Genomic DNA, 24,820 nt, shown 5'->3' with positions numbered 1-24,820 from the left:
ATATTGGGGATGAGCTATGAAGGCAATCTATACATAATCACAAATTCTCACTTCTATATATAATCTCATCTTCTTTCAACATGAAGTCTTTCCCCATAACTACTTTCTTCTGAAACCAAGCATTCAGCAAAAGAGGGAGCAGGAGTGGGGATGATTAGCAGGAGCAGTAAAAGATTTGGATCATCACTAACAAAACCACTCACTACATTTTTAACGTATAAAACATTTGGGAGGACAGGAGACTGATGCTTGAGATGGGCTATGCTGAATGCAACTGGGGCTCAGCATCTGAACTGCTAAGTCAGTTATTTAAGAAGAAAAGGCATGTCCTTTCAATAATAGAAATAAGAAAAAGCACAAATAAAATTCAAAGCAAGTAACAGTTCACCCAAAGATGAAAGACAGAATAAAAAAACTGTATATTCAAAGAAAATAGATTTCAATTCATTTCCTAGTTTTCAGTTGGTTTAGTACCTGTCCTACTTACATGTATGTCATTCAATTCAATAAATATTTATTAGATGTCTACTGTGTACCAAGCAAGGTATTACATCCTGGGGATATGAAGATAAAAACAAAACAATCCCTGCCTTCAAGGGTCATTCTACTGGCAGAATACCAAGTGTATTCAAGCAAGTATATACAAAGTACCACTAGGTAATTTCAAGAGGGAGAGAGTGCTGGGGAAGGGCAGACAGGAAAGGCCTCTTGCAGGAGGCAGCACCAAAGCTGTGCTTCAAGGGAGATTAGGGATTCCATAATAAGTAGACAACAAAGAAGGGAACTCCAGACGTGCAAAGGCATGAAGGAAAAATATGGAATGTCACAAAGGGGGAAAGCTAAAAGGCCAGTAATACCAGAATGCTTAATGCATGAAGGGAAGTAATATGTATCAAGACTGGACTTTAAATGCCAGGCTGGGGAATAGACATTTTGTTCTAAAGGCAATAGGAAACCACCGAAGATTTTCTGAGTGCAGGATGACATGATCAGATCCTCATTTTAAGAATATGCATTTCTTTCCTTTCTTTTTAATTAAATTATTTTGTTTTCAGTGTTCAACAATCACTTCCATATATCTTAGACTTTTTTCCCCTCCCTTCCTCTCCACTCCCTCCCTGGGACAGCATACAATCTTATATAGATTCTACACGTACATTCCTATTGAATACTTGTTGCATAGAAGAATTAAAATGAATGGGAGTAACCATAAAACAAAACAAAACATAATACAAAAGAAAATGGTCTGTTTCTATCTGCGATCCAATTCCATAGTTTTTTCTCTGGATGTGGAAGGCATTTTGCCTCCAGAGTCCATTGGAAATTTTTTAAGTCCATGCATTGCAATGAAGTACTAATTCTACCAGAAAAATTCCTCACATACTGTGGTTGTTGCTGTGTACAAAGTTCTCCTAGTTCTGCTCCTTTCACTCAGCAAAAATAAGCATTTCTCAACATGACAAAACAGGAAGATGATAAATGTTGGAGAAGATGAGGGAGAGCTGGAACAGTTTTGTGTTGGTAGAGCTGTGAGCTGATCCAACCATTCTGGAGAGCAATTTGAAATTATGCCCAAAGGGCTACAAAAATGTGCAAGCCCTTTGATCCAGCAATATCGCTTCTGGGACTGTATCCCAAAGAGATCATAGAAATGAGAAAGGGCCCCACATGTACAAAAATATTTATAGCAGCACTCTTTGTGGTGGCCAAAAACTGGAAATCAAGGGGATGGCCATCAATTGGGAAATAGCTGAACAAGTTGTGGTATATGAATGTAATGGAATACTATTGTGCTATAAGAAATGATGAACAAGAGGACTTCAGAGAGGCCTGGAAAGATTTATACGAACTGACGCTGAGTGAAATGAGCAGAACCAGAAGAACTTTGTGCACAGCAACAACCACAGTGTGCGAGGACTGTTTCTGATAGACTTAGCCCTTCACAGTAATGCAAGGAAACTAATATATTCCGAAAGGACTCTTGATGCAAAATGCCACCAATATCTAGAGAAAGAACTATAGAGGTAGAACATGGAATGAAGCAGGCTATTTTCTCTTTTGTTTTGCTTTAGTTTTTCTCATAGTTTCTCCCATTCATTTTAATTGTTCTATGCAACATGACTAATGTGAAAATGTGTTTAAGAGGAATGTATGTATAGAACCCACATAAAATTGCATGCCATCTTGGAGAGGAAGGGCAGAGGGAGGGGGAGAAAATTTAAGACTTATGGAAGTGATTGTTGAAAACAGAAAATACATTAATTTAAGAAAAGGAGAAAAGAAAAAAAGAAATGATGAGCAGGCAGATGTTAGAAAAACCTGGAAAGATTTATATGAACTGATGCTGAGTGAAGTGAGCAGAACGAGGAGAACATTGTACATAGCAACAGACACATTGTGCAATAACTGATTTTGATAGACTTAGCTCTTCTCAGCAATGCAAGGACCTAAAACAACTCCAAAAGACTCATGATGGAAAATGCCTTCCATATCCAGAGAAAGAAATGTGGAGTCTGAATGCAGATGGAAGCATCCTATTTGCTCTTTTTTTGTTTTGTTTTTTTCTTTCTCATGATTCCTCCCATTTATTCTAATTCTTCTATACAACATGACCAATGTGAAAATATGATTAATAAAAATGTATATGTAGAACCTATATTAGATTGCATGCCATCTTGGGAAGCAGGTAGGGGAGGGAGGCAGAGAAAACTTAAAACTTATGGAAGTGAAAGTTGAAAACTAAAAATAAATGAGTTAATTTATAAGATGACACAAAAAAATAAGCATTTCTGAGGGAATAAGAGTGGGGAATGGGCAAGTGGGTGGCACAGTGGATAGAGTGTTGGGCTTGGAGTCAGAAGGACTCATCTTTGTGAATTCAAATCTGGCCTCAGACACTTATTAGCTGTGTAATACTGGGCAAGTCACTTAACCCTCTTTACCTCAGTTTTATTATCTGTAAAATGAGGTGGAGAAGGAAATGGCAAACCACTCCAGTGTCTTTGACAAGAAAACCCCCGAAAGGGGTAATGGATAGACACAACTGAAAATGACTAAAAACAACAAAGAGTAGGGAGGGGCAAAGGTGGGGGAGTACTGAAGACACCCCTGATTACTCTAGTCAAAAGAATTTTGACTAGAAGTCTTTTCTTTTGCAAAGAAAAGAATTTCAATTCTCTCGCCTACAGTCTAGTAGGGAAGTTACAGGCTCTTAAGAGTGGCCTTAGAAATAATTCTGTCCAATCTCTCACCAGTCTTTCCATTGGTTCCCAACTGCCTCTAGAATAAAAAACAAATTCATCTGTTTGGCATTTTAAAATGTCATAAACTGGGCTCCAGCTTTTTTTCAGGGTACTTGCTTGTTACTGTCCTTGATATTCTTACACTGCAACCAAACCAGTCTATTAACAGCTCCCTTTCCCTTCTCATTACCGGTCCTAACACCTGGAAGGTTCTCCCTCCTCCCCTCTACCTCTTAGAATCCCCATTCTGATGGCCGATTTCGATCTTCTCAGTTGTGTGGGGATATGCTCTCTTATATCGCTTGAAAAACGCATTGATTATTAAGCTGTTTAAATCCAATTTTATGTGACTATTTTGTGATTGTTTGTGCCCAGAATATCTTCCTGACCTTGATAACTGCCTGAGACAGCTATGAGAAATTCTGGTCCTTAGGTCCTGAGACCCAGCCAGAGTATCTATATTTTGGGTTATCACACCTAGGTCTGGCTTTGGGTCTACTCAAGCCTGTGTTTTGACTTCTACCCAAATGTTACTGAATGGGTGCTTTGACTGATATCCATCCCCCAGATCTTGTTTACAAGTTACCCTTTCCAACTGAGTGTACTGTGATCACCGTAACGAATACCCTTGTCAAAATCCTATGTAATGTAAACTTTCCAGAACAGAGGTGGGAGAGAGCCATACCCGTTCCAATGTACCCTCCTTCACCAAACGACCAAATACATTTATTTTTAGAACTCTTTTAGGTGTTGGGTCCACTCTCATGACCCACAATTGCTAATGCTCTTTTTGAAATGAAATTGATTTGAGTCTCCTTTGTACACATTTATATTTATACTCACTAATTTGGGTTCATGATGTTTCTCTTCCCACAGAAAGGAAGCTCCTGAGGGCAAGGTGTATTTTGTTCCTTTCTATCTGAGCCTATCACAGTGCTTAGTTCACGGCAGGCATTTAAAAAAAGAACCTGGGTGACTAAAAGGATAGCCCAATTCAAGAGAGATGGACAATTTTGAAGGAGGAAATCTGGGATAAAGACAAGTTCTATTTCAGACAAGATCAGTTTGAATTGTCAACAGTACATCCAGGCATTCAGGGTTTAGAGTTGAGGAGAGAACTTACTGCACAGGGATGATAAATTAACTGATGGCATCTGATGAGATCACCAAGGGAAAGAGTGCAGGGAGAAAGGAGACTTGAGACAGGGCCTTCAAAAATGCATATGTTTAGTGGGTGGGAAGATGATCCAGTAAAGGAGAGAGAAGGAACAGGCAGAGAGACACAAGGGACACAAGAAACAGTTGTGTCCAGAAGCCAAGGGAAGAAGCAGGGATGGCTGACTGTCAAAAAAGATGAGACCTGAGAAAAGACCCAAATTTTGTTTGACTTGGACACTATCTATTTAGACTAAATTCAGAATGCCCAAGCAATTCACTTTGTTCAGAGACAAAGAGTTGTAAAAGTCACCCTCAATTTTGCATTTTAAAATATGAATGTAAAGAAGATTGGGGGGGGGGGTTGAATTGTTCTTTTATGCACAAAAGGACAAGGCAATTCAGTTCATTACTTTTCTCCCCTCCCCTCCCCACTCCCACCTCCCCCATTTCCCTTTAATGAACATAGTGATTTTCTGTACATCAGAACTTAAGAATATTTCTCTGTCTACACTGAGGTAAAATAAGAAATATTCCCCATCTATAAGCTGTAAAACAAGGCTGAATTTTACCCTATACTTACTGTGCTGTGATTCTTCTGAAAGCGAACAACCTCCTGGTCATCTTCAAAGCTACTGCCCAAAGCTATCTGTGTAACTACCTTCATGGCATAGCCAAGCATGTGTTGGCAAAGAGGCACATGCTGAGATTCTGGGTATGAGAGCCATTTTCCTAATAATTCTTCTGAAAGCTGAAAACAGAAGAGAAAACTATTAGGATTAGTTACCTCCTCTTGATAATTTTTAAAATAAATTTTATCGGTACCTTTTGGTTTCCTACCAGTCTTTTTACAATATTATCTTCACTTCACACATTCACCTTCCTCCTCCCCCTACCCCAATTTTAATTAGATAAAAGCAGCAAAAACTGCTGATGCACTAGTTTGAGAAGGTAGGAGAGATGCCTTCAGAACCCTCCCCATTCTGCTGACAGCTCTCTGGCCATTACTGGCTTTTCAGTGAGTGACCTTCTCCTTAACATTATTATAGTCATGGGCCAACCATTCTTCTGGTTCTGCTCATCTAGTTCTGCAGTAGTTCATACCAATTTCCCATGTTTCTCTAAATTCTTTATAGCTGCAATTTGCTATTACACAACACTGTTCATGTAGCACCTTCTACGTGAGGAACACCCTGATTTAGACTTGAAGCCTGAGTTCACCAGCATTCAGCTCCCAGGGGTTCAAGGTACTCTGAGTCAGCATTCCTAAAATTACAGCTCCTGGGCTCTCAGGGTATTTACAGAGAGCAAACAGGAACAATTAGCTCAAAGTAAAGGCATTTATTGAAAGGGCATAAGAGAAGTGGTAGTAACCAATCATTTCTCCTATAAGTTTGAAGCACACTCTACTACAAATACACAGTACCAGAGAGAAGAGGGATTATATAGAGAAGACACTAGCACAAAGGGAACAGAGGTGGCCTGGTTCTTATACTTCTGACAGTGTAGGACTCCAATGCTGCCTTTTCTTTCCTTGTCTTCAAGCTATCTCCTCAGTTCTATCTATGCACAGCTCCCTGGAACTGTGGTTCTCTGCCGTTCAATCATCAATAAATAGCCTCTCCTGACCTTTCTGAACCTAAAACAGGTTGGAAGTAGTGTCTCCTACTCAGTGCTGATGGAGGTGGGGAAGGAATCCCTTTCCCCTGCCAAAGAAATGAAGAACAATTCCCTTTCGAAGACTAGATTATTCTTCTGTACTTGGTTTTCTTGTTGATAGTCCCTTCCCAAAGCTGTCTCCTGCCTCAACTCATTTCCCAGAGAAGTATGGCTTTTTATCTTTAAGGGATTTGACTAATCCTTTCCTGTCCCTAATTTTTGTCAAGCTTCAAGAACTTCTACACACCACATAAAGGGGTAACAGCATGTAGACACTTCTTTGTATTTTGTTTAAGACCTTAATACCCTGCTGTCTCTATTATCTACTCAAAAATCTGGATTGGGGGGAAAAACAATTGGTCAAAGATCCTGGTCAATTCCCTGTCCACTATGTTCAATTATTTGTATCCCATAATTTGTGATTCCAAATGGGTATCCATCCTATTTCCTGTTCTTTGTTACTACAAAAAGTGCTGTATGATTATTGATTGAATGGGACCATTTTTCCTTTTTTTAAATTTCCTGTGATATTCATGGGTAACTCAAATGGACATTGTAACTGAAGTAGATTTTAGGTAGTGTCCCATTTTTTCTAGAATCACAGGGCACACATTTCATCCCTCGCCTCACACTGTATGAGGACCAACTTTGAAGATGCAGGCTCCATTTGGCCAAAGGGTTATTTAGGCTTTTTCAGCTCTATGGATCTCTGGGGTCCTGCTCTGGTTATGCTAAAAAGATGGTACGCCTCATGGGTCACATCAAATGTGACCTTTCTGCCCCAGACCAAAAAGAGGCAGTGCACATGACTATAAATCAATAGGTCCTGGAAAGGATGAACTGGACAGGACAAAACGATAACATATGGAAAGAACACATATCACAACATAATGGTGGCAGAAATAGTACTAAAATCAGTAATACACTGTTATTTTATGCAGCCAAGCTGAGTAGATAAGCAAAGCAGTCGGGGTATGGGTCAGCTGCTAAAAATCAATATAAGTAATGTAAATATGAAATTCAAAGCCAAGAAAAACCTAATGAAGTTAAAAGGCTCAGAGCTGTCAGGGTTCTCCAACACTATGTTGTTCAACACTCTCAGGAAACTGAAGCCTAGAGAGCTAAACACATCTATTAAATGAGAGAGCCAGGATTTGAACTCAAGTCTTTTGTTTCCAAATACAGTGTTCTTTCTGAAGTTGTCAAGGTCAATTACCTAAACTGAAAGTATCTAATAGCACCCCAAATATGCAAATGCTTGATGTACAGAATTTTTTAAGGGAATCAGCATATATATATTTAACGAGGCAATAAACTGCTTTCGTCATTTTCTTACTTTACTCCTTGAGCAAACCAGCTCGTTCACAAAAATAAAGCATTCTTCCACATCTTTAATAGTGACCATTTATCACACTGATCAACGACAAATTCTTACAGTTACTAATTTTCTTTATATTTTTCACCTAGAACAGAGAAAAGGCCCTTCCCAATTTTATGATCCTGACTTGTGTACTTGAGTGTCAGGTCTAAAAAAAAAATTTCATAAACACAAAGATTGAGCTATGCAATGAAAGGGAACGATAATAATTAGAAAAAAAAAACCACCTATAGGTTAGAAATACAATTTTAAAATTTCAGCTACTGAGAGACAGCTATTTGTGGAGTTGTACAATTTATATCTACTGCAAAACTTAAGCCCAAGTTATATGCCACCTTACCTTGACCATGATAGCAAAATTACTCTGTAGAGACTTATTCACACCATTTTCATAGAGTTTTTTCCTCATGTGATTCTCAACTGCATCCCCATTGACACCAGACTGATACCTTAATAAAGGCTTTAGCATAGTTTCAAAAGGATGTGCTGAAACAGACAAACGTAATACTTCTGAATAAGTAATCAAGATACTCACTTGCAGTTCTGCACAGACAGAAAACTTAAAAAATAACATAGTGCAAGTTATAATATAACCATTTTTTCCATCAACTCTCTCAATTTTCTTTCCCAAGACTGACAAGCTCAAAATGGAATGGCAATTGGCAAGGCTATCGTAACACTGATGAGGAATCCACTTATGAGAGCTGTGTCAAATGTACTAAATTTTCTTCATAAGTGGCTGAGAAGTCACTACAGAAAAACAATAATAACAAAAAACAAAAATGCTTTGTAGACTTTAAAAAGAATTGGACAATCTGAATGCAAATGCTAGGCAATTAAAAGGATCTGCCTCAAAAAATGAATTAACAATTTATCTTTCATTTACTTCCAAATTTACCAGTACTTAAAATTGCAATTATGGATCTCACCCAGTTAAAACTCAACCCAAAACTCCAAGTGTGCTGCTCTTGGTGGGTCAATGATCTTTACTCTCATTGATGCCAGTAACTATTACGTCGAAACAACCACTATAGGGTCATTACAATGTCATTCACTTCATATAAACTTGTTTCACAGAATTTTAAAATTAAAGATCCATAACACAGGACATGAATTTGTTCATACAACTGGACAACTTGATCTTAAGGAATTTTCAGACTGCAGTAGCAAAGTGCAGCTTTTCTCTATTAGACATTATAAATTCCCAGACAAAAATAGAAGGGCAGACATAAGTTCTGAGAATTACAGATGCTAAATAAAGCAATTCCCAGACACAAGAAAAATTCCCATGAACTAAAGAAGGGAAGGGAGAAGAAAAGGAGGATTCAAAAGCAGATATCTGGAAAAGGCAATCATCTTAACCTTTCCCTTCCCAAATGTTTTCAACTCAACATATTGAAGAATTTTTTCCCCCTAATGTAAAAGCTTTGATTTTATGAAATTCACTTCTTATGTAACTTTCCAAGAATGCATCTATTCACATACTAAATTAGTATAATGAATATAAAGCATAGCTGCAATGTACCTAAAATAACATTAATTTTTAAAAATAAAACTATCAGTATGACTAATACTGTCATTCTCATTTTCAGAAAGCACCAAACTAATGTGCAAAGTCATGTAGCTTTGATTTTTAGTTTCGTGTACCAAGCTCTCCCTTTAATGTGAATATACAGTCATTACTTAACTATGGGCTAAAAGCAAATAAGAAATAATAAGAAAGAAAATTAAACTTACATGTCCTATTGGGATTGATATGTTGCCTTAGTGCATCAATAGTGCCCAGACTAACCACAAGACGCCTGCCAAACCAGAAAGACACTACAGGCCCATATCTCTCATGGAGATTAACCAGGAATTCATGTAAACTTCCACTGTTTACAATATCTGGAAGATTTCCAACTCTGGAGGAAAAGCAAAATTTGGGGGGGGGGGAGACAGTTGATTCAACTTATTAGTCTCAGAAGAATTGCAAAAGTAATATAATCACTATTGTACTATAAGAAATGATGAGCAGGCAGATTTCAGAAAAACCTAGAAAGACTTACATGAACTGATGCTGAGCAAAGTGAGCAGAACCAGGAGATCATTGTACACAGTAACAGCAACACTGTACAATGACCAGTTACGACTGCCTTAGCACTTCTTGGCAAGAAAATGATCTAAGATGATTCCAAAAGACTCTAACAGAAAATACTGTCCACATTCAGAGAAAGAACTATGGAGCCTGAATGCATATTGAAGCTTACTATTTTCACTTTTTTTCTCATGGTTTTTTCCTTTTGTTGTGTTTCTTCTTTCACAACTTGACTAAAGTAGAAATATGTTTAATATAACTGTACATCTATAACCTACATCTGACTGCTTGCTGTCTTGGGGAGGGAGTAGGGTAAGGAAGGAGAAAAAGTTGGAACTCAAAATCTTATAAAAAATGAATGTTGCAAACTATCTTTACATGTAATGCAAAAAAAAATTTACTTAAAAATTTTTTTTAATTAAAAAAAGTACTATAACCAACTCTGCATCTTCTATGCTCTCAAAACACAAAAAAGATCTAGACAATTCAACATCAGCTGGCTTCAAGATATGATTTTGTATCCTGGGGCACCTGATTCCCTTATTTCTCATCTCTATCAGCAAGTAAAGGTGTAGGTTTTAGATTACTGCACCTCAAACAATGGTTGTAAAATTGAAAAATTTTTAAATTTTTATTAAATTTTATAAATTTTTTTATAAACTTATAAATTTTAGAATTTTACATTCTATTTTGTTAAGATTTAAGCTAGATTACTATTTCCCCTTGCTGTTCCTTACCCTTGCCAAGCCACCTAGGTCACAATTCTGTTCTTCAGTCTGTACTTCCACCCTTGTCTTTAGACTTGTACCTCCCCCCCTTGTAATTTTACCCCTTCACTCACATTCCAGAGAAACTTGCTTAATCTTAAGGTCAAGATGATTCAACCAAAGCTCTTGTAGCCACTCCCAAATTCCCTGAATCACATGTTGCGGTTAAAGGGGTTGCAGAAGGGGAGGTCCAAATGAGATAATGTCAAGCTAATGTTACAGGTTTTTACTTTCTAGCCAATCAGAAGAAGGTACGCCTATGTTACTTGAGGTTTTGCTCCATCATCCTATAAAACACCCTAGCAGCCCTCACTTTCATCTGGGGTCTTTGACTATTGAGGAGTCACTAACCCCTCTTATGATTACAGTTAACCTGGTTAATAAATTGATCCTGCTCTGATCTTAACTACTTCAGTCTACCTTCATTTCCATCAAGACACGGTCTTTGTGCTACAGATCATCACAACCAAAAGGCTCTATTGAACACAGTACCATCCCATCAAAGACCTCTAGCTGCACAAAACAGACACAGATCACAACAGGACCCTAGTCCTAAGAAGAAAATATAGCATGTTAACCCTATCCTGAACCAGTTTCTGGCTTTATAAAGGACATATTAGTGATATCCGGAGGAAAGCAAAGAGTGAAACAATTGCAACTACAAGAGCAATTTCCTTGGGTGATGTGGTCCTATGAAATACTCTAACCCACATTCACACATCAGGTGGGACAAGTGGTTTAGTGGGAAGGACGAACACTGGCATGGATGTCAGTGGATTTGGGTCTAGTCTTAATTCTTTCACTTGACCTTTTGTTTCTTCATCACCTATAAAATGAGAAGGCTGGCCCACGAAATTGCCGTGATGGTGAGATTCCGGAATTGTTGCAAGAGGTAACTGACTCCACCTACTATTTCCTATGGAAGCTGCCTTCCGGGAGAATGGGTGGACAGGGCTCCACAGGGCTTTCCTGATAAGCCATCTAGTGCCTGGGATAGCCTTAAGTGAAAACAGCTCTGCTCTGGGAGTGGCACATGCTCCCAAGGTGGCCAGGAGCCAAGCAGAGGGCTACACATGTACTAGACAGCACCATTTCTGCAAGTGCTTATGTCCAAGGTACACTCACTGTAAATTTGTAATTAAATTGGAGCAGTTCTGATATTCTGGAAATTTCAACAGTTAAAACCAGATAACAAAGTTACCTCACAACTCTTAAGCTTCTTTATCCTGTTACAATTCTTATTTATTATGTATTCCATCCTGGGGAAGAAAAATGAAGAAACTGGCCTAAGCAGTTCTTTTCTTTCCCTCTAATGTTTTCCCCTTTCTGCATAATAACTACCCTGAGTAAGAGGAAGAAGGGAAGAAGGATATCATGATGTACTGTTCTCTGGTTATCAGGTAGCTCTCTTCAGGTTTTTCTAGGATGCATCTTGTTGAATGATAAAAAAGTAAAGAGAAAGACTGACAAAGGATCATGTGATCTACAGAACTAGTAAGACTCTAAAAGGAACATAGGCTTCAGAGCAATGTACTTCTCTTGCAGGTAACAACTACACTTTGGCTAGATTTGATGCCAAAGAAAGAAGTACTTACTTCTCTTCAGTTGGAGTAATCCCAGGAATACCTGAAGCTTGTCTAGAAGCCTAAAAAGAAAAAAGTAACTTTAAATACAACAAACTACTGTACTTACACTGTATAATAATTGCTGGCATTTGATGAATATCAAGCATTTTAATAAATGCTCAATAACTCAATAGTTACATATTCTTGTAAAGTTACATTCATCTAGTTTGTCCTGAAATGAAAGTATGCCTCCCTACCCCTTACCTTCAAACAGCACAATTTCTTGAAGGGACTTATGAAGAAATAAATGCATTTTGAGCTTCTTAGATCGCACTTACTATTAACAAATATTTATTATCTATACTGCATGCAAGACTCAGTGATGTGGATACACTATATACAAGGTATAAGAAACAGTTTCTGCTTAGGGGCTTAGCTAGGAGTCAAGGCGATTAGGTGGTGCAATGGATAGAGTACCAGGCCCGAGGTCAGGAAAACCTAATTTCCAGAATTCAAATCTGACCTCAGGCACTTACTAGTTGTGTGACCTTGGGCTTAATTTAAACTTCTTGGCCTCAGTTTTATCTTCTGTAAAGTGAGTTGGAGAAGGAAATGGCAAACCATTCCAGGATCTTTGCCAAGAAAACCCCAAATGGGGTCATGAAGAGCCTGACATAACCTAACAACAAAAGCTGGGGAGTCGGAGTACCTACACCGACGTACAATAACACAGTTGAGCACATGCTAGATTCAACCTAAGTGGCATTAATCTTGGCACAGAAGACCTCTTTCGTGCCACCCACAATGACTTAGAATGAAACAACGTTCTATCCCATTCTCTACGCTCACACAGCCACTGACCCAATTCCGATACTCATTTTCTTTCCTCTGAACTACTGCCTTCTCCAGATGTGCTGAAAGGATCCAGTCTCTTTCTCTTTCCAAATCATCCTCCAGACAGAGGGGTCAACTTCCTTAGGACAGTCAGGATCACTTCACTTCCCTGGGAGCCCTGCTCTGGTTTATTTTTCCAAGCTGACCAAACGTTATACTGTTAAGATGGTCAGCCTGATTGGTGGTCTCCCCATGCCCTCTCTGGCTTCTGCCCTGGCTGCCTGCCCCCCACAGAAGGCTGGTAATGCTCTGCTGACAAAAGGAAGACTTTCTGGATTTCCCCCCATTATTGGTAAACTCTTCCTCTGTCACCGGACCCAGATGGCTCCGGAGGAGAAGGGAGGCTGGTGACCTGCACAGCCCTCCCTCCCTCAACACAAAGTCCGGCGCAAGTCCTGTCCTCATCAGCTGGCCTTCTGCTTTTCTCCGTATGCCCTGCGCTTAGTAGGATGCCCGGCACAAAGTAGGGGCTTAATAAATGCTGATCAGCTGATGAAAATGACAAGCAGAGAAAACCCCGAATGGGCTCAGGACAAGGCCCACAAAACTGACTGCTCGGCGCGGCCGAGTGCCAAGAACCCCGGTGAATCTGGAAGTCGGGAAAGCTCGGGGTCCAAGCCCACGGCTCTTCCTCAAGGCTTCACGCGGGGCAGGTGGCGGGAGGTGGCGGGGCTGCGCTTTCCTCATCGGGAACACGGGGCTGCCGCAATAACTGTCACTACAAGGCCACCTTCTTCCGAAGGGCTCGGAGGAAGGGGTAAGGCTGAGCCAGGATGAGAGCTACCCCCGGGCGGCGGGTAGGGCCTGGACTGCGGCCACCTGCAGAGCTGAAGGGACTTTTCCCAGGCGGGAGAAGCACACCTGGGGGCAGGTGTGCGGGGCCCCACGTCCTCCGCGTTCCCTTTCCACCGCAGCGAAGGGGCGGGGGTGGGGGGGAAGAGGCTATGCGCCTGCGCCGGCCCGAGTGAACTGCAATCAGCGGCGGCGGGGGGTGTTTCACCTGGACTCGCTGGGGGCGGGGGGGGAGAAGAGGGAGGCGCACGTGAGCCCCCCCTCCCCCCAGGCCCAGTCAGACTGGGAAGCGAGCAACATGGCTGCTCCGCCCCGCGGACCCCGCTCCCCTTCCCTCCCTCCTCCCGCTGCCGCGCTGGCAGAGCGGAACGTGGGCGAGGCCCCGGGGGCACGATCCGTTACCGGGTAGAGGTAGAGTACGGCTCCAACCAGGACAAGCAGGAAGGTGACAGCGAAGATAGCGAAGTCCAACATGGCTCAACCCCCCTAGCTCGGGACCCCAGCCCGTGATCGATCGTCCTCTCGGCCCGCGGCTGTGCGCCCTGACGGAGCCAGCCCCCGGCCGGGGAAGGAGGTGGGGCCTAGATAGGAGTCTGCCCAGGGGGCGGGGCCTCTGCCCGGGGGCAGCCGGTGCGAGGGGAGGGCGAGCAGTCGATCGCCGAGCGCTCCAGCGAGCGCCCTGGCGCCTGGTCCCGGTGTCCAACTCGCGGCTGCACCGGGAGGGCTACCTAGCGCACTGCGAGGAGCGAGAGCCTCGGGGGCCGCCGGGGAGGGAAGCGGGAGGGAGCTTGGAGGGGCGGGCGAGGTTGTGCAGGGAACCCCGCCCTACCCATCCCTGGGAGCCCGCGGCGCCCCTCGAGCTGCGTGCTACACCTGCAGCCCAGCCGGCTCCGGGAGGGTCCCTCACCTGCCGGAAGGGTGTTACTGAGTCGTCCTGCCGTGGCAGAGTGGCCGTGCCCTTCTGCCACCCTTGCCCCTTTGTGGTGCCTGACTATGGCACGCGCGTGAAGACGTCCTTGTATTGTAGACGCCGCCTGATAGCGCGAATTCCCGGTGGAGAAAGAGGAGCGATGTTTTCCTCCAGAAGCTGTGCTTTCAGCTCCAGGAGTTGAAGAGTTGGTCCCCGTATCGGACCTGTTAAAGTAGGAGACTCTTTGGGCCTCGTTTGGAGGTCCTGGGGCCAGGTAAATCAGTGATGAAGATACCCTCTCCACTTCGCTGCCCCCATGAACACATACTGTCCTCTGTTTCCCCCCCCACCGCCCCGCCCCGGTATCCTGGACTTAATCAGAAGCTACGCTGGAGTCTAAACCACTAGTGTCGTGTTAAGGTGCTACCTCCTCTTGAAATCTGCATTTTAAATTAGAACAAGGGAACCCCCAAGTAGAATTTCAGACAATAATTAGAATGGAGAAGAGAGGTTATTCAGGATTGCAAGGAGAGTGTTACAAGATTCCTAGCTATCCAGGAACTTATGGGGGGGTTAGGGGAGACAACCTGTACATATAAAGTCATGTTCAAAGTACAAGCAAGAGAGATAAATGCAAGGGAATCTTAGAAATGTATTAGTACCAGTGGGTAGGAGGAAGGGAAGGTCTCTTGCAGAATTCCATGATTGAGCTGAATCCTGAAGAAAACCAGTTTCCTGGAGGCGAAAGTGATAAGATGAGCATCGAAGCCTAGGTAAAACCCAGGGCAAAGGCAGGTAGTAGGAGATGGAGCGTTGTGTGAGGAACAGCAAGTAAGTTAATCGAGCAAGTATATTAGCAAGTACATGGAGAAGAGTAAAGTGTAAGACCAGTAGGATAGGGACAGGCTGTGTTCTGAAGAGTTCTGCTTGCCAAACAAGAGTGTTTAGTGTTTCCAGAGCTACTAGGGAGCCACTGGAGTTTATTGAATGGGGGAGGAGAGGATGGGGAATGGATTGACATAGTCAGATGTATGTTTTAGGAAAATCACTGGTAGCTATAGGGGAGATGAATTGGAGAAGGGAGAGATTTGAAGGCTGTTGCTTCAGATTAGCAGTGAAAACCCATTGTAGTGTTGTGACTGAGTGGAGAGGAGAGGTATAAGAGAAGTGTTGTGCAGAGAAAAATGAGAAGATGTAACACTGGATTATGGTGTGCTGTGAGGGTTATCTCAAAGAATTCAGTTTCAGACTACCTCCAGTCCAGATGAAGGCATTGACAGTGATACTCTCCAGCTGGCCAAGTTCCAAGAGGAACCAGCAGGTTCAGTAAGACAAAACAGGCAGTTTTATAGTGTAATGATGCTGATTGCACAACAGAAATTATGGATATTAATAAGGCAGGAGGGGTTTGTCAAGGGATTAGGTAATAGTGGAACTGCATATGCTATTACAATGCGTAAAGGAAAAACCCAAGGAGGGGGAGGAGCATGTATATATGATAATGATTTTATAATAAATCTCTCTACATCATAAGTTCATCTAAAGGACAGCTTTTGCTATTACTGAGCAGGTGCCTATTTAGGGAAAGTCCCTTCTGTTGTTTTGGGAGTCTACAACCTGCTCAAGCATCCTGATGGTGCTGCTTTCTGATTGGCTGGCTATTGTGATCCTGTCTGCATTAGATGGATGTGGTTACTTCAATGGATGTCGTTGTAGTTGAGTGCATGGACGTCCCAGTTATTTCTGTGGGAAATATGAGGAATGGTTCTGGGGGTAGTGGCCAGCTAGAGGCAGTGGCTACCGTTCCATCCCGTGGACGTGGCTGCTGTCCTAGTGGGACCTGATGTCATGGACACACCTGCTGTTGTAGTAAGGCATATATGAGGAAGTTAGGATATTGGGGGGGGGGGGGGGGGGCAGATGGAGGGAGTGGATAATGGCCAGGTAGGAGAATTGGGCCTGCTATTTAGTGAGGTCTATGATTCAGTCTGGGGGCAGTGTTATGGTTAAAGCCAGATTGTGTGATTAAATCAGGACATGTCTGTTGTTCAGTGAGGCCTATAAGAAAGTTAAAATATTGGAGGGGTTGGAGGCAGTTTTATTAGAATTCCATCAGTTAGGTAAATGAATGAGAGTGAGAAGTTGAGGATAACAACAAGGTTGCAGTGCGTATCAGGGCAAAAGAGAGTGGTTACCTTGATATGTATGTTCTGAAGACAGAGAGGGTTTGTGGGGAAAGCTGAGTTCTGTTTTAGTCATGTTGAGATTCATATGTCTGTGGACATCCAGTTTGAAATTGAACATTGGGCAGTTAATGATTTGAGACTGGAGCTCAGAGAGAGCCTAGGGTAGAAGAGAGATGGATCAGGGAGTCATCTAGATCAAGGTGATAACTGAACTGGTGAGAACTTATGAGATCATCCAGTCAGAAAATAAAGAGAAAATAGAAGAAGTCTCAGGACTGACCTGAGGGGTACAACTACAAGTGAGGGGGCATGCAATATGGGACATGAAGATAGAGCAAAGAAGCCCAGGAATGACCTGAGGGGGCATGCAATATGGGACATGAAGATAGAGCAAAGAAGCCCAAGAAGGAGCAGCCCATTGAGAAAGAAGAGATGTGAGAGAACTTCCGGGAGCCAAGATGGCAGAGTGATCTGTAAGTGCTCTGCCCTTCCCCTTGTTGACCTTGAAAAACCCAGAGAATATTTCCCCAGTAAAAATCCTGAAATAGTGGGATCAACCAATGGAGTAAACAGTCTCTTAGCTCAAGAGGCTAGGAAAATCATTAAGGAGAGATCCTTTTGCTATGGCTGAAGGGGACCAGTACAGGACCAGAGCTGTCCCAGACAGCCACACCTCAACAAACCTGAGCCCCTGAGAAGAGAGGAGACTGTAAGTGCCAACACCAGGACCCTAGGCATTCCTTATCACAGCCAGGGCAATCAGGAAGACACTAGCAGAGATGAGGTTCACCAACTGCTAAGCCTGCCTGTTTTCTAGCTCAGAAGAGGAGACCTCCTGCGGCCAGACCATCCCTTCTCCATACCTCATGCAGTGAGCTCCAGGGTAACTCCTGGGAAACTCAGAAACATTTCAACTGGCCTCTGCCTTGGCTCACCAACCAGCTCAGCACTAGGTAAACTGCAGCATTCTAGCTTCTAGCTGAAAGAACCAGAGGACATAATACACAAAGCCTCAAGTTCTCAACATAAGAACTGCGGGACAGAACCACCTGTATCCTAGAAGGAGAGATCCACTTTAAAAGCCAGGAAAAAGGCAATCATCATGAGGAGGAAGCAAACCAGAAAAGAAAAACCATAGAATCTTACTATGAGGACAGTGTCTGAAACATGAATACAAAAGAGGTTAGCATTGAGACTGTATACCCATCTGAAACCTCAGAAGGGAATATGAACTAGTCTCAAGCCCAAAGAGCATTCTTGGAAGAGCTCAAGAAGAATTTTAAAAACCGAATTAGAGAGGTAGAAGAAAAATTGGCCAATGATTTTTAAAATATGAAGAAAAGAAATCATGGAAGAATTTAAAAGGAAATTTGGGCAAATAGATAAGGAGATACAAAACGTAACTGGAGAAGATAACTCCTTAAAAGGAACAATTGGACAAATGGAAAAGGAGGTGTAAAAGTTAACTGAAGAAAACAATATTAAAAATTAGAATTGGGCAACTACTCTGTGAGATATCAAGAATCAGTCAAACAGAATCTAAAGAATGAAAAAATAGAAGAAAATATAAAATATCTCATTGTAAAAACAATTGACCTAGAAAACAAATCCAGGAGAAAAAAAAAATCTAAGAATTATTGGTCTACCAGAAAGCCATGATGAAGAGAAGAGCCTGGACAGCGTCTTCCAAGAAATCATCAAGGAAAACTGCCCTGAGGTCCTAGAGCCAGAGGTCAAAGTTGTCATCAAAAGAATCCACTGATCACCTCCAGAAAGAGATCTCAAACTGAAAACACCAAGGAATATTGTTGTCAAATTCCAGAACTATCAAGTTAAGGAGAAAATACTGCAGGCAGCCAGAAAGAAACAATTCAGATATCAAGGAACTACAAGCAGGATCACACAGGACCTTGCATCTTCTACATTAAAAGGTCAGAGGGATTGGAATGTGATATTCTGTAAGGCAAAGGAAGTTGGACTACAACCAAGAATGAATTAACCAGCAAAACTGAGCACAATATTTCAGGCAAGGAGATGTACATTCAGTGAAATAAGGGATATCCTGACCTTCCTGATGAAAAGCCCAGAGCTCAATGGAAAATCTGATCTTCAAATACAAGTCTCAAGAGCATAATAAGGGGGAAAAACTTGTTGTCCAATATGGGCAAACTGTTTACATCCCTGTAAGAGAAAATGATACTTGTTAATCTTGAGAATTGTGCATTTATTACGATATTTAAAAGAGATATACGTAGATGGAGTGGGTATAAATTAACTGATGTGCTCATAAAAAATGTGATTTAAGGGTGTGAAGGGATTGTAATAGGAGATGTGAAAAGGAGGAGGCAGAGAAAGGTAAATTACATCACAGGAAGAGGCTCAAAAACATATCACACTATAGAGAAAGGGGAGGGAGATGAGCACTGATTGAGATTTGCTCTCATCTGAGTTGGTTCAGGGAGGGAACAACAAACTCAGTTAAGTATAGAACTCTAACTTGCCCTGTAGGTAGTAGTAGGGGAAAGAGGAAAGAAAAGGGAGTGAAGAAGTAGTAAGGTAAAAAGGGAATAAAAAGGAAGGGGGCTGATAGAAGGGAGGAAAGACTGAAGGAGGCAGGTCAAAAATTAAAACTACTGTGGAGGAGAAGGGGGAACTTAAAGCAGAATGGAGAGAAAAACACAGTAATCATAACTGTGAATGGGATGAACTCTCCCATAAAATGGAGGTGGACAGCAGAATGGATTAAAAACCGTAATCCAACAATGTAGTGTTTGCAAGAAACACATTTGAAACGGGGATTCACACAAGTGAAGGTAAAAGGTTGGAGCAGAATATATTATGCTTCAGCTGATGTAAAAAAAAGCAGGGGTAGCAATCCTAATCTCAGACAAAGCAAAAGCAGAAATAGGTCTAATCAAAAGAGATAAGGAAGGAAGTTATATCCCACTAAAAGGCACCATAGACAGTGAAGCAATATCATTACTAAACATATATGCACTAAGCGGTATAGCATTCATATTCTTAGAGGAGAAGGAAAGGGAGTTACAGGAAGAAATAGACATCAAAACTATACTAGTGAGGGACCTCAACCTCCCCTTCTCCGAACATGATAAATCTAACCTCAAAATAAACAAGAAAGAAATTAAGGAGGTGAGTAGAACTCTGGGTCAGGTAGATATGATAGATCTCTGGAGAAAACTGAATGGGGATAGAAAGGAATATACCTTTTGCTCAGTGGTACGTGGCACATATACAAAAATTGACCATGTATGAGGTTATAAAAACCTCATAGTCCAGTGCAGAAAGGCAGAGAGATAGTCAGTGCACCCTTCTCAGATCGTAATGCAAGGAAAATTAAATATAATAAAAAGCCATGGAGAGATAGACCAAAAATTAATTAGAAACTAAATAATCTAATCCTAAAGAATGAGTGGGAAATCATGGAAACAATAACTCCATTCAGGAGAATGACAATAACGAGGCAACCTACCAAAACTTATGGGATACTGCAAAAGTAGTTCTTAGGAGAAGTTTTATGTCATTGAATGCTTACGTGAATAAAATAGAAGAGGTCAAAGGATTGGGCATGCAGCTGAAAAAGCTAGAAAAAAAACATTGAAAATTCCCGATAAATAACAAATTAGAAATACTGAAAACCAAAGGAGAGATTAATAAAACTGAAATTAAGAAAACTATTGAACTAGTAAATAAAACTAAGAGTTGGTTTTATGAAAAAAAACCAATTAAATTGATAAACCTTTGGTCAATTTTATTAAAAAAAAAGAAAACCAAATTACCAATATCAAAAATGAAAAGGTTGAACTCCACTCCAATGAGGTGGAAATTAAAGCAATAATTAGAAATTACTTTGCCCAACTGTATGCCCATAAATTTGACAATCTAAGTGAGATGGATAAATATTTTAAAAAATATAAATTGCCCAGATTAACAGAAAAGAAAGTTGAATACTTAACCCTGTCTCAGAAAAAGAAATTGAACAAGCCATCAATGAACTCCCTAGGAAACAATCTGCAGGGCCAGATGGATTTACAAGTAAATTCTATCAAACATTTAAAGAACAGTTAATTCCAGTACTATATAGATTGTTCGGGAAAATTGGCAAAGAAGGAGTCCTACCAAATTCTTTTTTTGATACAAATATGGTTCTGATACCTAAACCATGAAGAGCCAAAACAGAGAAAGAAAATAATAGACCAATTTCTCTAATGAATATAGATACAAATAAGATAGTAGCAAAAAGAACACAGCAACTTCCTATGAGGATAATATATTATGATCAGGTAGGATTTATACCAGGAATGCAGGATTGGTTCAACATTAGGAAAACTATCAGCATTATTGATCATATCAACAACAAAAGTAATAGAAACCACATGATTATCTCAATAGATGCAGAAAAAGCTTTTCACAAAATACAACACCCATTCCTATTGACAACACTGGAGAGCATAGGAATAAATGGAACCTTCCTTAAAATAATAAGCAGTATCTCCCTAAAACCATCAGAAAGCATTATATGCAATGGGGATAAGCTGGATGCATTTCCAGTAAGATCAGGGGTTGGCAAGCCTAGAGGCCTGTATTGGGCTACCCGAGTCTTTCTTACCTCACCTCCCGAGGTCTTCGGCTGGCCACGCCGGATGCACGTATGAGAGAAAGGACGTTCCAGAGTCAAACAGGGGTTGAGCTTTATTACAGGGTTTCAGTTACAAGTGCAGGGGCTCTTCTTTCTTAGGACGAAGAGGGGGAGATTTCCTAAGAAGGCTAAGCTTAAGGGAATGGAAGTAGAAGTACAAGCGGGGGAGAGAGGGGGAGGGGAGAGAGGAAAGAAAAGAAGCGGAGCCCTACTTTTCTCTTTGGCTCCACACGTGCTAAGAGCTTTCTGGCTTCCTCAATCCTACTTAATCTTCAGCCACACAGTTTGCATCTCAATACCATGCTGTTAGGTAACTAGGTGTGCTCCAATCCGGGACGACCTCGAGGGCAGGGAGACTCCACCCATCAGGTATCTCCGGGGGAGAGGCGGAAATACCCGAGCTAGCCGAGCTAGCTCGGTCTGACCTTCTCGAACCCCCGCTGTTCATGGAGGGCCTCGTAAGACTCTAAGATTTAGAAGTCCCACTTTTACCTGCCCGAGACTGTCCACACGGAATTGAGCTTCCAGTCCCAACATATCCCCTTCTTTGTTATGCGCGGAGCGCACCTGGCTCTAGAGCAAACAGTGGCTGGAGGCTGAGTGGATTAGGAAGGCCTTTAGCATATGAGTACCTTACAACAAGACTTCATTCACACAGAAATCTGCAGCTAGCACAACTGACAAAGGGAGGCATCAAATAAAACAAAGATGAAACTAAATGGCTGAGTTACAACAGGGGAAGTGCAATCAACTAAAATCCCAAAGCATATTTTAAGAGAAGCAGCTGGTGTAGGCGCCTTACACGTCACCACTCCCTTAATCTTGCAAATGGATCTATACAGGTGGAAAATTGGTCACCTCCTCCCCACCCAAGTGTCCTGGGTTTGTGATATCAAAGTCCTCATTCAGCTGGCGAAAAAAGGATGCCTAGATGGGAAACTGTCAGCAGCAGTGTCTGCGGTTGTGATGAGGGCTGCTTTCTCTCTGGGCAGCAAGGTTAAAGCTGTCAGCAGCAGGCTCAGGTGGTGTATGATCCTTCTCCGGGGTCTCTGGGCTCTCCGGGGTCTCCGCCTCCTGCGTCTCCGTCGTCTCCGACCTCGGTTCCCACCTACGGATCCTTCTAATGGGAATCCACGCATCACCTTTTCCTGTGGAGACACAAACATACCCTGGACCCCCTATTAGTATCTTAAAATGTCTCATAGCTGGAGTATTATGTGAGTTTTTTGAGACAGCTGTATCAAGCTCTGATTGTATTAGGCCTCTTGATCTTAGCTCTGATTGTATTAGGCGACCTTTTCCCCTTCTTTGTTTAGCGAGGATCGCCTTTAAGGTAAAGATGATAAGAATGCATAGTGGCTCTTTACTTAGGTATAGCTGCTGCCAGGTGCTTACAAATGCTTCATTAACATCTGTAAGGAACCTGACTTTCCCAGAATTTTTCTTTATAACAAACACAGGAGCATTCCAGGGTGCTAATTGCTCCTTAACCAATAGTTGTAGTGCCTGGAGTTTTTCTGGAGTCAAGGCCCAAATCGGGGTGTCTGACTTCCAATTCAAGGGTGGGGACTCCAGTGCAACTGCAATGGCCCTTACTAAAAATTTGATAGCTTCATCCCGAAGGCGGCTCATAATGTCCCTGCCCCAGATGTTAAAACTAAGTCCTGGAATCACCAACGGCCATACGGTCCCTTGGCGATCCTCTGCCTCCCACTTTACTGGGTGCATTGTCTCTAAGGTATTTTGGCACCCTCCTATTCCCCACACTGGTCTCTGGCTTTCTTTAAGCTTCCAGTGCCGGGGTACTGAGCGACCGCTAAGGCAGGTCCTATCCGCTCCAGTATCAAGGAGGCCAGTCATGGGAATTCCATTAAGCCAGATCGTACACTCAGGTCTATTCTGTCCTATTTCCTTTAGTAACTGGATTTGAACTGAGTGCTTTAAAGGAAGGGCAATAGCTATGGGAAGCTGATTGTCTATATGAGCTGGCTCGGCTACCACATTGGAGCATGGAAGTGCTGTGGTGCCGGTGGGATAAACTCCTGTATATATAACTACGGGTGCATGAGAGGGGTTCTGTAATATGAGGGATTCCTCCTGTATGGGGTCTCTCAGGGGAATCATGGCAAACTGATGAGCTGCAAGCTGGCACTTCTCTAAGCTGTAAAGGTGTTGCTTTCCTTCCTCTGGCCCCATAATCTCCTGTATTCTCCCTCCAAGGGGCCATCCCGATTCTCTGCCAAAGGGTACACTTTCGGGGCCCTCGAGGGGCCCCTCACCCCGTTTCCCGACTTCCTACATTGTTTAGCTAAGTGACCTGGCTTTCCACATGAAAAACAAGGGTCCTGGCCCCTCCCTGTACTTATTTCTTTCCTACACTCTTTCTTAAGGTGTCCCGGTTTTCCGCAGTTAAAACATTTTTTCTCCAAAGAGATATTACTTAAGGCGGCAGCCAGGTACTTCCCTTGCACCTGTGCCAAGTAGACCTGACTTCCTACCCTTTCACATCTCTGTATCATCTCTTCAACAGATGCATTCTTTGGCAGTCCCAGCATTGCCTTTTTGCAGTCATGATTACAATTCTGCCGCAGCAATGTCCTCAACACTATCTCTGTCCCTTGGTTTTCCTCTCCCATATCTCGACCTACTGCCTCCTGCAGCCTGGCCACAAAATTAGTAAATGGCTCATTGTTTCCTTGCGTAATCCTAGTCATGGGAAACTCTCTCTCTTTCTTAGAGGCTATAACCTTCCTGGCGGCAATAGCCATTCCGGCAATCAAAACATAATCGGAGGCTGAGTACTGTAATTGATTTCCTGTAGCCTCAAACTGCCCTGTTCCTGTAAATTGCTGATAAGCCTGGGGGGCCTGAGCCCCTAGCCCACCGGTAGTGCTCTTTACCCTCTGAGAAAATTCTGATACCCAAATCACATTCTGCCCAGGGGTAAGGCAGGCTCTAGCTAAGCTCTTCCAGTCATTAGGAGTCAGAACGAACTGACCGCTGAGAGTTTCAAGCATGGCTATAACAAAGGGTGAATTAGGGCCATGCTTGGTACAAGCCTCTTTAAGAGTCGCCACTCTCTTCCACTCTATAGGTATGTGGCTCCTCCGAACCCCACCGGGGACACTGGGGTCCGCTATTTCTAACACAGGAAATGTCCCTACATCTTCTCCATTCTCTATAGCCTTTCTTATTCCTTTTTCCAAACTGGACTGTGGCCCTGAACTGTCTGACCAATGGAGCAGGTTATAAGGAGGCGCGGAGGGAAGGCACGGCGTATTCTCCCCTGCCTCGCCTTTCCCATCCTCTAGATGGAGCTCCGAATCTATTTTTTCTTTATGCTCCTTAACTTTCCGCTTAACTTTCTGCTTGCCTGGGTCCTCCCCTCCCCTCTCTCCGCTTCCACTCTTATTCCAATCCCGCCCTGGCCTCTCCGGCCCTTCCAGCAGGCTTTTAATTACACCGAATATCAGGAAATCTAAATCCTCCAGCTCCCCAGGGTATTGTTGCTCGTAAGCAGTCATTTGCTCTCCGACCG

At 42.4% G+C, this 24,820-nt stretch overlaps 1 protein-coding gene and 1 pseudogene across 2 annotated transcripts in view; one reads left to right on the top strand and one right to left on the bottom strand.

Annotated features, from left to right (window-relative positions):
- The window catches only part of CYP20A1 (cytochrome P450 family 20 subfamily A member 1), a 45,116-nt gene extending 31,013 nt beyond the window's left edge, over window positions 1-14,103 (bottom strand). Inside the window, exons 1-5 of one of the 2 annotated variants that reach the window (XM_072617333.1) lie at window positions 13,932-14,103; window positions 11,874-11,923; window positions 9,172-9,338; window positions 7,775-7,920; window positions 4,981-5,148 (exon numbers count right to left, since the gene is read on the bottom strand). In XM_072617333.1, coding sequence (XP_072473434.1) covers window positions 4,981-5,148; window positions 7,775-7,920; window positions 9,172-9,338; window positions 11,874-11,923; window positions 13,932-14,003 — 603 coding nt within the window. In that variant the 5' untranslated portion in view covers window positions 14,004-14,103. Of the gene's footprint in view, window positions 1-4,980; window positions 5,149-7,774; window positions 7,921-9,171; window positions 9,339-11,873; window positions 11,924-13,598; window positions 13,648-13,931 lie in introns of those variants that run through there. The other variant, XM_072617334.1, reaches the window with a different exon arrangement.
- A 34-nt stretch (window positions 14,104-14,137) lies between these two features.
- The window catches only part of LOC140512373 (uncharacterized), a 35,755-nt pseudogene continuing 25,072 nt past the window's right edge, over window positions 14,138-24,820 (top strand).

Source organism: Notamacropus eugenii, chromosome 6 (assembly GCF_028372415.1).
Source record: "Notamacropus eugenii isolate mMacEug1 chromosome 6, mMacEug1.pri_v2, whole genome shotgun sequence".
Taxonomy (NCBI): domain Eukaryota; kingdom Metazoa; phylum Chordata; class Mammalia; order Diprotodontia; family Macropodidae; genus Notamacropus; species Notamacropus eugenii.
Note: the sequence above shows the minus strand (reverse complement) of the source record. Positions and strands in the feature narration are given on the sequence as shown.